Source organism: Emydura macquarii, unplaced genomic scaffold (genome assembly GCF_026122565.2).
Source record: "Emydura macquarii macquarii isolate MOO-44397 ecotype Brisbane River unplaced genomic scaffold, CSIRO-AGI_Emac_v2 contig_2676, whole genome shotgun sequence".
Classification (NCBI taxonomy): domain Eukaryota; kingdom Metazoa; phylum Chordata; order Testudines; family Chelidae; genus Emydura; species Emydura macquarii.
Genome location: NW_027132813.1, coordinates 9680644 through 9694092, shown reverse-complemented (window position 1 = coordinate 9694092; position 13449 = coordinate 9680644). Strand labels below are relative to the sequence as shown.

Sequence of the window (13449 nt, the reverse complement as noted above, 5' to 3'; positions counted from 1 at the left end):
CACAATGAAGCATGAAACAAGATTCCCTCCCTGCCATCTGAAAATACATATATACATTATTGAAGGCAACATTATCCAATCCTTTTAAAAGGATACAGCCATGGCACATGACTCGACTATTCTTTTCACCAAGCAAAAGCCATCATGGGATGAAGCAGCAAAGTTTGCTACAGTTATTGTCACCCTCATAATTTCTCAACTAAGCTTTACCTTTGACACTGTGTTTTCCCTTGGGCAACTTAGTTATGTGGGAAGCATTCTTTAGCTCATGCCTAGAAAGTAGAAAGAAGAACATTTCTAGAGGAGTTTAAGAAAACTTTCTTAGTGAAAAATAAAGAAGTTCAGTTATAATACTATGACTTTATTTACATACGTCTTTAGAAGACAACACTATCACAGCTGTGGTTTCTCCTTCCTTGCCCTAGTTATTACTATTAATGCTGTTTGTGTTTAAGGCAATAATCTCTAACTCGGTGTTTCTCAACCTTTTAAGTAGCAAGTACCCCTTAACTTCTGAAAATTTTAATAAATACCCAAACACTCAATTTTCCACTCTGAGAAACACAATCTTTTCCCCCTTTACTACTGGACGACTGTATTTCTCGTAAAGCAGGAGAGTTCTGAGTTCTGCAGTGCTGTGTGGCTGTGGCAGATCACAAACCCCCCCGCTGTTTCTCCCCTCCTTCCTCCTCCCCTTCCTCAATATAGGAGCCAAGTTCAACGCCAGCCAGTCACTATAGGCCTGATGGCAGGGTCATGTGGTGTTCTTACATAGGCGGGAACTTGTGAGGTATGAGCAGGCTCTAGCAGCACACCAGAGTGGATAGCAGCGTTCCCTATGGCTATCCCTAGGGGGTGTGGGCCTGGGGCAAATCACACTGTGTGGGCCCCCCTTAAGATTTTTATACTGGTAAAATCTGGGTTTGTCATAGTTGTCAATTTAACTGCTCAACTAGAGCAGTGAAATTGACAAGTAAGCCTGCCGGTGAAGCCGGGCTCCAGGACTGGGCAAGCTGCTGGGCTCTCCACCTGGCTTTCTGGGCTCCGGGCTTTGAGCAGGAGAGGGCAGCTGCCACCTGGGCAAGTTGCAGGTGTCTGCCACTTGGCTGCCAGTCCAGGAGGTGGGCGACTGCCACCTGCTCCAAGTTGGGGAGGAGGCAGCTTCCGCTCAGGCCGTGGGAGGTTGTATCTCGGCTCAGAGCTGGGTGACGAGTGGCAGCCACCCAGCTGCAAGCCCAGCTCGCAGGGCGCAGGAGGCTGCTGCCGGGCTCCCACCTGGGAGCTGGGACTGGGTGGGACATGGGCAGCTGCCACCTGGTTTCCCAAAAAGCCAGCGGCTGCTGCCCGGCGTCCCAAAACTGGGGCGGCTGCCGTCTACCTCCCAGCTAGGAGGTGGGACCAGGTGAGAAGCAAGTGGCTGCTGCCTGCGTCCCAGGTGGGAGTTGGGACCGGGTGGGAAGCCGGCGGCTGCCGCCTGGCTTCCCCAGAAGTTGGAGGCTGCCGCTCGTCATCTTTCACTGGATTTTTTGCTGTGTACCCCCTGCCTATGTCTGATGTATCTCCAGGAGTTCACGTACCACAAGTTGAGAAACTATGCTCTAACTGCAACTCAAATTTTACTCAAATTATTCACTTATTTTAGGAGTTTCCAAAATTCTCCTGTTTTAAGAAAACTGCAACAGTTTCTCATTGTCACTTGGATGAAGAGGTTTGCAGCTTAGGTGCTACCTTCTACAACTCTGAGCCAGTGAATAACATACAAGTTACTTACATGTTTCCAAGGGCAACCTCTGCCAATAAGATTAAGCCTATAGGGTCAGTCTGAGATGTGTGACAGTAGTTGGCACTCTTGGACACCATGTCTGCAAAATAGACACCTTTTCCGAACATGTAACCAGTCTGGAGGTGGGAAAGGAAAAAAGATGATGACAATAAACCCTAGCTTCAAAGAGCAAGTCAATGTTGAACCCATCTACCTAGAATTCTCTATGTTAATGAGAAAATTAATGCTATAAAAAAATCCCAAGCTCTGTCTAGTATAACTTACTGGCAAAGCTATAGACATGTTGCTAGCAACCACCCTTTCTGGACAGCCTGTATAGGAATTACATGTTCACAAAGGTCATCTGGCCCCTCCTTACCTAGACATTTTCTTCTTTAGGTTCTTACTAATAGTGGCCACATGACACCAGATAGATGGAGAGGGCCAAAAGGTGACGAGGAACAAGGTGAGCTACACAACAATTATTTTGATGCAGTCATTCCAGCATTTTACATACCACAGGAGCTTCAGGTGGAGCTATTCGGAGACCCTGAGAGAAGATGCCAGCAAAGTTGGTAGTGCGGGAGCCATGCCAGAGCAGCTGGCGATTATGAAGCTGTCTGAATGGTTTGTAACGCTGATTCTCTCCTTCACGTTCAATCTTGAAGATCTTGATCATTTAAAAAGGGAGAAAGGAAAACAAAAATATTATCTCAGTTAATTGGCACATGGCAAGATGGTCTGACCTTGAAAACTGGTTAATCTGTGCTAGGAAATTTAACATACTAAGAAGCAAATTTCATGTTTTCAAGCTGTCAGTCTAACTCCAGCTGCCAGTTATCTATAGGAAAGGTTACCCCAGGACATTTCATTAAAAGTTATTCACCCCTCCTCCCTCCAATTTTTACTTGCTCACAACTTTCTGAATAATTCTCCTTTGGGGCTAAAAATTTCCAGGGTTCTCTCAGGCCAAACGAGATTTTTGCCTCTGGATTTATTAAGAGACACAAAAAGAAAGACATCTTAATAGCAAGAAATGTCTAAAAAACCGAAGACTTCCAAATTCCTCCCCAGCTCCTTGCCTTGAGATTCTGTTGTATTCTCTCATGTAACAAGTACTTGCTATAAGAGATGCTAGTTCAACATACAAAAGAGACACAGAAGAAAGCAAAGGTATATAAACCAATTTTACACACCCAACTGCCAACATTCCCCACCCCTTCAAAACTCACATCCACAACTTTCAGATCATATGCATTGTGGGTAGAGGCATGTGTATTCTTCACATATTGCTTTATGAACTTGGCTTCTTCGGAATCTTTATCAATAACCTGGAAGGAAAGAAGAGAACAGAAAAAGATTTCCTTTAAAAATGCAGATTACTGTGAGCCTGTTAGGTCATTTGGGGACTGGAAGATTCATTCTGCGCTTGGTGCTCCCCCATTACATCTCTTATTTGTCACTAGTACAGACATGACCAAGGCATCATAAGTTGGTTCTGTGAGAAATGAAGGGTCACACAATCTGCTATTGGGAGTGTAGCCGGGAGGGGTGGTCCCCCTCTGAGGAGGACCCAGAGAGGGAGCCAGACCCACCCTGGCTGACAGAAGCCTGCCCCAGGGAAACACCTGACCGGAAGCAAGGGGGCGGGTCTAGCCCTTTAAAGGCCCCAGTGGCCCCACCTGACCGGAAGCAGGGGGGCGGAGCTAGGCCTTTAAAAGCCAGGCCGGCAAGCTCAGTTGGCAGGAGGCGGCCGAAGGGGAAGGATGCGTCTCCTCCGGAGCTCCTAGCCAAGGCCGGGCCGGGGAGCTGGGCTGAGAGGGAGTGGCCGGCCTTAAACCCAGCCTGGGGATCGACCGAGGCCTCCCCCAGGTACCCTACGGCCTGGGAGTTGGAGGGACCGCCAGAGACCCCCTCGGCCTGGGAGCCGGAAGAAGGTCCGTCAGGGCTCCCAGCGGACTACGAGCCGGAGGAGAACCCCCCAGAGACACCCAGGGCTTGGGAGACAGAACCAGACCTGCCAGAGCAGTGCCGAGCCTGGGACCCTGAGGATCTACCGGCTCTGCCCGAGGCCTGGGGGCCGCAGGACGTGGAGGAGCTACCCCCCAAAGACGAGCCCATGGAGCTACCCGAGCTGCCGCCTGTGGACAACGAGGGCCTAGCTGGTCTACCCCACCTCCGCGACCCAGAGGAGGCAGGTACCGGGGGTCTCGGGGAGGAAGGAGTCCAGGGACATTGGTGGCTGAGTCAGGGACAACCCGGGCGGCGTGTTGCGGCCGGAGCCCCGCCGACCCAGTGGCAAACGCCATTGCCACTGCCAGGGCCCAGGGCTGGGACGCAGTGGAGATGGGCAGGCCTACGTCCACCTCCCCCCTTCCCTATCCTCCGTGAGGAAGCCTTCCCTGCTGTGCCGTTCCCGAGAGCGGCTTGCTCACGTGCCAGCCCTGCCTGAGGGCCTGGCTTTAGACTGTTTGCCTCGCCAGCCCTGCCTGAGGGCCTGGCTCCGGAGGGCCTGGCTCCGGACTACCTGGCCAGCCCTGCCTGAGGGCCTGGCCATAGACTCTTTGCTTTGCTGGCCCGACCTAAGGGCCTGGTGCATAAACCGCTTGTCCTGAAAAGGGCACAAGACTGCTCCCGGTGGGAGGTAGCTGGGAGGGGTGGTCCCCCTCTGAGGAGGACCCAGAGAGGGAAAGCCCAGACGCTGCTCCCTGGTTCCAAGGGCACGTCCACACGTGGTGGAGAATGCGGGCATAACCCGCCCCTTGCTGTTGAGGGGGCAACCTGCAACCATATTCCTCTATACAGGTCAAGATGGACCTGGACCAGCTCAAACAGTGGTGGGACGAGCTCCACCAGCAACAACAGGCAGCCCAGCAGCAGCAGCAGCAACTGCTGCTCCAGACATTAGGGACCCAGCAGCAGCAGCTTGTCCGAGACTTGGGGGTACAGCATCAGGAGCAGCAGCGCCAGTACCTCCAGCAGATGGCTACCCTGCTCCCTGGCCCCACCAGCTTGGCTGGAGGGGCGATGGCGGGACTGACGGGGACCCCGATGCCCCTACGACTGACAAAGCTGGGGCCAGAAGACGACCCGGAAGCCTTCCTCATAACTTTCGAGAGAGAGTGGCGTCGGCGGCCGGCTGGGCCCCCACCCAATGGGCAACCCTACTAGCCCCCTACCTGACCGGGGTGCCGCAAGCGGCTTATCGGGCCCTCTCGGAGACAGAGGCCCGGAACTATACCGCAGTGAAGGCGGCCATCCTGGACGCATTGGACATCTGTCCGGACACCTTCCGGAGGCGGTTTCGTGGGAAGACCTATTCCCCGGGTGCCCGGCCCAGAGCGGTCGCCCAAGAATTAAAGGACACATGCACGCGGTGGCTGTTGCCCGACCACCGGTTGGCCGCCGAGGTGGTGGACCAGGTCGTGAAAGAGCAATTCCTCCAGAATCTAACGCCACGGGGCCGGACCTGGGTAATGCGCCACCGCCCCGCCGCAATGAGTGATGCCGTGCGGCTGATGGAGGACTTCCTAGCAGCAGAGGATCCTCCAATCCAGTTGACCCCCGCAGCAAAGGGGACCCCTGCACGAGACCCCGGGCCATCACCGCGGCGGCCCACCCTGCTGGGGCCAACCAGAAGAGAGCGGGCGCCCAGACCGTCCACCCCGTCAGCTCCCCCAGGGACCACCTAGCCGAAGGCCCGACCGAAGCGCCGAACCACGGGGTGCGACCCGCCCAGCAGGAGAGAGCCGAGCCCGGACGGGACGCCCCGAGGTCGGCCCCTGCTTCACCTGTGGCCACATGGGTCACCTACAGCGCGACTGCCCCCGCATGGACTGCTCGTATGGCCTGGTTTGTACCGGGGAGGGGCGAGCCCGGAGACATCTAGGGCCCTCCGTGACGACCCCCGTGCAGCTCCCAGAGAGGCAGGCCTGGGCCCTGGTTGACTCCGGCTGCGGGCAGACGCTGGTCCACCCCGAGCTGCTTCCCCCAGGCCAGCCACTCCACGGGCGGGTCCACGGACGGTGCATCCACGGGGATGTAAAGGAATACCCCACCTGCCCGCTCCAGCTCACCATTGCCGGAACGACCCAGGTGGTGCAAGTCGGGGTTGCCGCAGGACTACCCTACCCCGTCATCCTCAGACGGGACTGGCCTGGGTTCGCCAGACTCCTCCAGACCCTCACACCAGGCGGACCCTGGGCAAGTAACCCTCTTGGGGGCAACATCCCGGAGGGGCCCCCCAGAGACGGAGGACCCCGGAGCCCCGGGAACCGCAGGCCTACCTGACAAACCCCTCCAAACGGACCAAGAGGTAGGCCGTACCCCAGGCGGGGAAGGCCCGCAGATGACCCCCGTAGAGGAATTCTGCCAGGACCAGCGGACCGACCCCACACTGCGGCACGCGTACGAGCAGCTTGCCTATCAGGACGTGATTGCCATTCGCCCTGGCCAGGGCAACCAGTGGCCCCACTTCGAACTACAGAAAGGCCGGCTATACCGCATGGAGCGGGACCCCCGGACCCAAGAGCCTCGGGCCCAACTGGTGGTGCCCCGACCTCACCGGTGGGCCGTCCTAAGGCTGGCCCATGACGTTCCCGCAGCTGGACACCTGGGGCTGGACAAAACCCTCGCCCGGATCCTGGCACGCTTCTACTGGCCGGGAATCCGACGAGAAGTCAGACTACTGTGCCTCTTGCCCCGAGTGCCAGCTGGCGGCTCCCCCAGGAATACCCTGAGCACCCCTCGTACCGCTCCCACCCGTAGGAACACCCTTCGAGAAGGTCGCCATGGACCTCCTGGGACCCCTCCCCAAGAGCGCCGCGGGCTTCCAGTATGTCTTGGTGGTGATGGATTATGCCACCCGCTTCCCGGAGGCCATCCCGCTCCGGAGCGCCACGGCACGCGTAATAGCCGCCGAACTGATAAAGATTTTTGCTCGGGTCGGGCTGCCCCGAGAGCTTCTCTCGGACCAGGGCACAAATTTCACGTCCCGATTACTCCGAGAGGTCTGCGGCATCCTGGGAATAAAAAAATTACAAACGTCCATCTACCACCCCCAGACGGACGGCCTAGTGGAACGATTCAATCGGACACTTAAGGGAATGCTGCGGAAGTTTTCAGCCGACGAACTCCACCGCTGGGACCAGCTCCTCCCATCGCTCCTCATGGCCATCCGAGCGGTGCCCCAGGCCTCTACCAATTTTCCCCCTTTGAACTGCTATATGGGCGGCAATCACGAGGCCTACTGGACCTCCTGCGGGAGACTTGGGAACAAGCACCACCCCGCGATCAGGGGCTACTTCAGTATGTCATGTCCCTGCAGGACCGGCTGGCCCAGGTCGGAGAACTGGCCCAGGAAAACCTGAGGGATGCCCAGCAGGCACAGGCACGCACCTACAACCGGGGTGCCCGCACCCGGACCTTCCGACCTGGGGACCGGGTTCTCGTCCTCCTCCCAACAGAGGAGTCCAAGCTCCTCGCACGCTGGCAGGGCCCCTTTGAGGTTATCCGGCAGGTTGGTCTGGTTAACTATGAGGTCTACCAACCCCACCGGCGAAAACCCCACCAGATCTACCACCTAAACCTCCTGAAGCCCTGGCGTGAGCGGGAGGCGCTCATGATCGCGCCATACCCCCCCGAACCAGAGTTGGGGCCACAGCCCCCAGACCCGGGGGACCAGCAAGAACCTAGCCTGGGCGAGGACCTCACGGAAGGACAGCAGCAGCAGATTCGACAACTCCTGAAAGCCTTCGCCCGAACATTTACGGCCAAGCCGGGCCGGACCACCCTGGTACAACATGACATCCAAACAAGCCCCGGGGTGGTGGTCCGGGCCCCAGCTAGACCCCTCCCGCGACACATGCGGGAGGCTATCGAGGAGGAAGTGAGAGAGATGTTGGACCTGGGGGTAACTGAACCCTCAAGGAGCGAGTGGAGAAGCCCCATGGTCCTAGTCCCTAAGCCGGACGGCTCACGCCGGTTCTGTATAGACTTTCGGAAAGTCAACCTAGTCTCTAGGTTCGATGCCTACCCCATGCCCCGAGTCGACGAGCTCCTCGAGCGGCTCGGGGAGGCACAGTACATTTCCACTCTGGACTTAACCAAAGGCTACTGGCAGATCCCGATGGAGCCGAGGGCCAAAGAAAAGACCGCCTTTGCCACGCCCCGGGGGCTGTACTAGTTTACCAGAATGCCTTTTGGGTTGCATGGGGCACCCGCGACCTTCCAGAGACTAATGGACCGACTCCTGCAGCCCCATCTGGAATACGCGGCCGCGTATCTGGACGATGTAGTGGTGTACAGCAGATGCTGGGAGGACCATCTCAACCACCTCACCGCCGTACTCAGGGCCCTCCGAGATGCCGGCTTGACGGCCAACCCGAAAAAGTGTCGCCTCGGGTGGCGAGAAACAACCTACCTCGGATACTCTCTGGGGCGCGGAGTGGTCCGCCCACTCGTGGGAAAAGTGCATGCGATCAGGGGACAACCTGCTCCGACTACCAAACGACAGGTACGGCAATTCCTGGGGCTCGTGGGATATTACCGATGGTTTATACCCGACTTTGCCACTATTGCTGCCCTGTTAACCAACCTCCTTGCAAAGACTGATCCAGTGCGCGTGCGCTGGACCCCACAATGTGAGAGTGCGTTCCAGGCACTCAAGAACGCAGTGTGCCGGGAGCCGGTGCTATATAGCCCCGACTTTGAGAAGAGCTTCCTGGTACAGACCAACGCATCCACGGTGGGACTAGGGGCGGTCCTAGCCCAGGAAATCAACGGAGAAGAACACCCCATCCTGTACATTAGCAGGAAGTTGTTCCCCCGGGAGCAGCGCTACTCAGTAGTGGAAAAGGAGGCCCTGGCTGTGAAATGGGCTGTGGAAGCCCTCCAGTACTACCTGCTCGGTAGTACCTTTGTCGTAGTCACCGACCATGCGGCCTTGAAGTGGCTGCACGAGATGAAAGAGACTAATGCTTGCCTCATGCGGTGGTGTTTAATCCTCCAGCCCTTTGCTTTCACGGTGCAGCATCGGGCGGGCCGACAGCACGCCAATGCGGACGCTCTATCTCGCCTGGAGGTACTGGAGGAGACCAGCCCCGGAGACCGGGATCTGGCCTTGGTGAGGGGGGTGTGTAGCCGGGAGGGGTGGTCCCCCTCTGAGGAGGACCCAGAGAGGGAGTCAGACCCACCCTGGCTGACAGAAGCCTGCCCCAGGGAAACACCTGACCAGAAGCAGGGGGGCGGAGCTAGGCCTTTAAGAGCCAGGCCGGCGAGCTCAGTTGGCGGGAGGCGGCTGAAGGGGAAGGATGCGTCTCCTCCAGAGCTCCTAGCCAAGGCCAGGCCGGGGAGCCGGGCTGAGAGGGAGTGGCCGGCCTTAAACCTAGCCTGGGGATCGACCGAGGCCTCCCCCAGGTACCCTACGGCCTGGGAGTTGGAGGGACCGCCAGAGACCCCCTCGGCCTGGGAACCGGAAGAAGGCCCGTCGGGGCTCCCAGTGGACTACGAGCCGGAGGAGAACCCCCCGGAGACACCCGGGGCTTGGGAGACAGAACCAGACCTGCCAGAGCAGTGCCGAGCCTGGGACCCTGAGGATCTACCGGCTCTGCCAGAGGCCTGGGGGCCGCAGGACCTGGAGGAGCTACCCGAGCTGCCGCCCGTGGACAACGAGGGCCTAGCCGGTCTACCCCATCTCCGCGACCCAGAGGAGGCAGGTACCGGGGGTTTCGGGGAGGAAGGAGTCCAGGGATAGCCGCTCCATTGGTGGCTGAGTCAGGGACAACCCGGGCAGCGTGTTGCGGCCGGAGCCCCGCTGACCCAGTGGCAAACGCCATTGCCACTGCCAGGGCCCAGGGCTGGGACGCAGTGGAGACGGGCGGGTCTGCGTCCCCCTTCCCTATCCTCCGTGAGGAAGCCTTCCCCGCCGTGCCGTTCCCGAGAGCGGCTTGCTCACGTGCCAGCCCTGCCTGAGGGCCTGGCTTTAGACTGCTTGCCTCGCCAGCCCTGCCTGAGGGCCTGGCTTTAGACTGCTTGCCTCGCCAGCCCTGCCTGAGGGCCTGGCTCCGGACTACTACCTGGCCAGCCCTGCCTGAGGGCCTGGCCATAGACTCTTTGCTTTGCTGGCCCGACCTAAGGGCCTGGTGCCTAAACCGCTTGCCCTGAAAAGGGCACAAGACTGCTCCTGGTGGGAGGTAGCCGGGAGGGGTGGTCCCCCTCTGAGGAGGACCCAGAGAGGGAAAGCCCGGACGCTGCTCCCTGGTTCCAAGGGCACGTCCACAGGGATGTTTTGGAGAGGATATATGGGCTTTCCCATTCTAGCTTTCTAGGACACACAAAAGGCATTAGAATTAAGAGACCTTTTTCTTTTCAGATGGAGTGAATACAGACATACAGATTGGTATATTGGAACCTCAGCATGTGGCATGATTTTCCCTGCCAGAAAAGTCATGAGTATAAAGCTGTATTTTTAGTTTACCAGCAGTGTCTTATTCATCTGTTATACTCCATACTAATGGGTGCCAACTTCATATTCACAGTCACTGAACACAATCCGATATTCTTTCATTTACCTTAATGTCAGTTTTGAGCTTTTCGTAGTTGATGTCAATTGGGTCTTTATCCCCATCTTCATTTCCACCTCTGAGAAGGCTGTAAGCGACCTCAATATCAAGCAGGTTGTCTAACATCTGCACTTTGGCCTGGATAATTTGAAGAGGTTATTTTTCTTGCCATAGGAAAGTCTTTACAGCCTTAAGACATTGACCTGTAGTTGCTATGAGCATGTTAACACCAAGATATTTATAAATATATGTGCACCATTGCCACAACACTTGGGAGGCTCACATCCATAAAGGTATCTACAGAACTCTCCTGGTAACAAAAAACACGCACCTATCCCTATTATAAAATTAATACAATGCCTGGGAAAAAGGGTCTCTCACTTATCTTTAAGCTGATCATCCCAGGCTTCAAAGAAGGGTGCAGATTTCAGAAGCCCTCCCCTGTTCTACTGCCAGTTATGGAGAGTTTAATCTCCATAACAGACAGTTCAAGAAAACCAGCAGACTTCATCTTCTGCAGTGCATCATGAGGAGATAAGCAATTTCTTAGATAATTGGATCCCAGGGCGTGATGTGAAAAGCAGCTCTGTGTCCATGAGGATTATGTAGAACCTACATTAAGACTTGCATTTCCTGCTCCACATCGTTCGTTCTTTGCTTTCACAAAGCTAAAAACAAATCCCCTCTGTTTTCCTTTTTCCATTCAGTTTTGCTACTTTAGAACTTTACATCAGTAGATCCTTTGGCAAAGATATGCAACAAGAATATGGATGAGAGTCAGGCTAGCATTTTCAAGCCGGAAAACCTAGTTATCCAACTTACACTGACGATGAATTTGGCTCAGAATCTCTCTAGCTGTATATAAACCAGAAAGCCTGTGAAGTGATGGGTAAGAGCTAGTTCAGCCTTTGCTTTGCACAGTACAGGGGACAAGTCTACATACATTTCTGGATAACAGCTGTGCCAACTTAAACAGCATAGAAAGAAACCTACATACTTGAACACAAAGCTACACTACTATAGTCACAGTCTTGCAACAGCAAATAGGATTGCAAACAGTTGTCTAAACAATAAAGCAATGGTCTCTTGAGAGCTCTACTCCTAGAAGGTGTTTCTTCATTTTCACTTAACAAAACACAAACCTTCTATATTTTAATATCAGGTGCCAGAGCTGCTTTCCACAATAAATGTCATAAGTTTAATCAATACCTGGATCTGTTCTAAATTATTTAAGAGAGGTGGTTTCTTCATCCCAAAGTCATGAGGTATCAGTGTATAGAAGCGATTGGAGAGATCCAGTATCTGAGAGTCACTGCCACCATCAGAAACTGCCTAAATGACAAGAGGAGAAACATGAGCTCTGGGAAAGATCCATGCAACAACAGAGGCGCTCAAGATACTTGTTTTGAAGGACTAGTAAAAAGAAAGTCTGACAATACAAGGACAGACAAACATACATTACCAAAGTGATTTTAATGCTGGAACCCCACTTAAATGAATAAAGGGACAGTCCTGTTAAATCATTTTCCATGTACCAAATCAAATTATCTACAGAAATACAATGATTTTCTGGTAAAGGAACAACTAATAAAGGAATAAACTTGTTAGAAAATGAGGTTCCGGTACACCAAAGCAAACTGCAATAAAACCAGAAGTGCAGATGTGCTCACTGAGTGAACTAGAGCAGTGGTTCTCAACCTCAGGTACGTGTGCCCAGAGGTCTTCCAGAGGGTAGGTCAACTCTCTAGATATTTGCCAAGTTTTATGACAGCTAGTGCTTTTCATGTAGCCTAAGTCAGTACAAACCAAAATTTCATACAGTAACATGTTTATACTGCTCTATATACTGTATCAGTCTCTCTCAACCTGGGGGGGTCACAGTTTATTTTATATGGTAAAAATGAGAGAGTAAGCAAATTTTCAGTAATAGTGTGCTGTGAGACTTATATTTTTATGTCTGATTTTGTAAGCAAGTAATTTTTAAGTGAGGTGTTTGATATATTTAGAAGCGCTGTACTACTGCTCATCTCTTCTGGGTGTTACATGGCACTGTTCTCGTGATTTGGAGCATATTAGTCTATACTGCCCAGAGATCTCACAAACATCCTATGTATGGTACCCAAAAGAGGCATGCAGAGGGGCATTTAATATGAATGCACATCAGCTGCTTGCTGCAACAAAATGTTCAGTTCTGTGGTTCTCAACCTTTCCAGACTACTGTACCCCTGCCTTTCAGGAGGCTGATTTATTTTGTGCACCCCATTCCAGTTTAGAAGAACTTACACTCTTAGTCCTCACCTTGGAATGCAGTGAACAGGAGTAACTGCCATTCTGCAGGAGTGTTAGGCCAAGTTCACTGCTGGCACAACGACAGACTTCATTGGATTAATCCCCCATTTACACCAGCAGCAGTGGATTTGGTCCTAATTTAGGCCATGTCTACACCACTGGGCACTACAGCAACATAGCTATGGCATCATAGCTATACTGCTTGTAACCCTGTAGTGTAGACACAGACTACAGTGATGGAAGGAGTTTTTCTATTCCTCCCCGAGACACAGCAGTTAGGTCAACGAGCATTCTTCTGTCAACCTACTTGTGTCTATATCAAGCATTATATCAACATAGCAACAGTGCTCAGGAGTGTGGATTTTTTCACCCCAAGCGCTGTAGCTATGGTGAGCTAAGTTTTAGGTGTACACCAGGCTTAACTTTACATACCACATGCTTAAAATGCTGCTCTTCCAAAAGACCAATTAGGTCCATTTACACTGCAACACTGGAAACTGACATCGGCATAGCTGTATCTATGGGTGTGAAGAATGCACAGCCGAGAGACATAGCTATGCTGACTAAACCCTGGTGTAGACAGCGCTAGGGAGATGGAAAAATTCTTCTGTTGACCAAGCTACCGCCTCTTGGGGAGGTGGATTAACTACAGTAATGGGAGAGCCCCTCCTGTTGCTGTAGTGAATGTCTACACCAAAGCGCTGCAGCTGTGTCAGAATAGCATTTTAAGTGTAGATATAATCACACCATCTGTGCCTGAGGCTAACAGTAATAGTGTCCTCAGCCACAGGTTAATTAAAAAAATGAAGCAGTCTTTTAATGCAACCTGAAGTATGA

At 53.7% G+C, this 13449-nt stretch overlaps 1 protein-coding gene across 2 annotated transcripts in view; it reads right to left on the bottom strand.

The window, feature by feature from the left end:
• Positions 1–13449, bottom strand: part of PARP1 (poly(ADP-ribose) polymerase 1) — a 72589-nt gene that overhangs the window by 5669 nt on the left and 53471 nt on the right. For both annotated transcript variants that reach the window (XM_067564844.1, XM_067564845.1), the window contains 6 exons: positions 11533–11655; positions 10333–10461; positions 2995–3093; positions 2280–2432; positions 1772–1899; positions 211–272 (listed from right to left, as the gene is read on the bottom strand). In XM_067564844.1, the coding sequence (XP_067420945.1) occupies positions 211–272; positions 1772–1899; positions 2280–2432; positions 2995–3093; positions 10333–10461; positions 11533–11655 (694 nt within the window). The remainder of the gene's footprint in view (positions 1–210; positions 273–1771; positions 1900–2279; positions 2433–2994; positions 3094–10332; positions 10462–11532; positions 11656–13449) is intronic.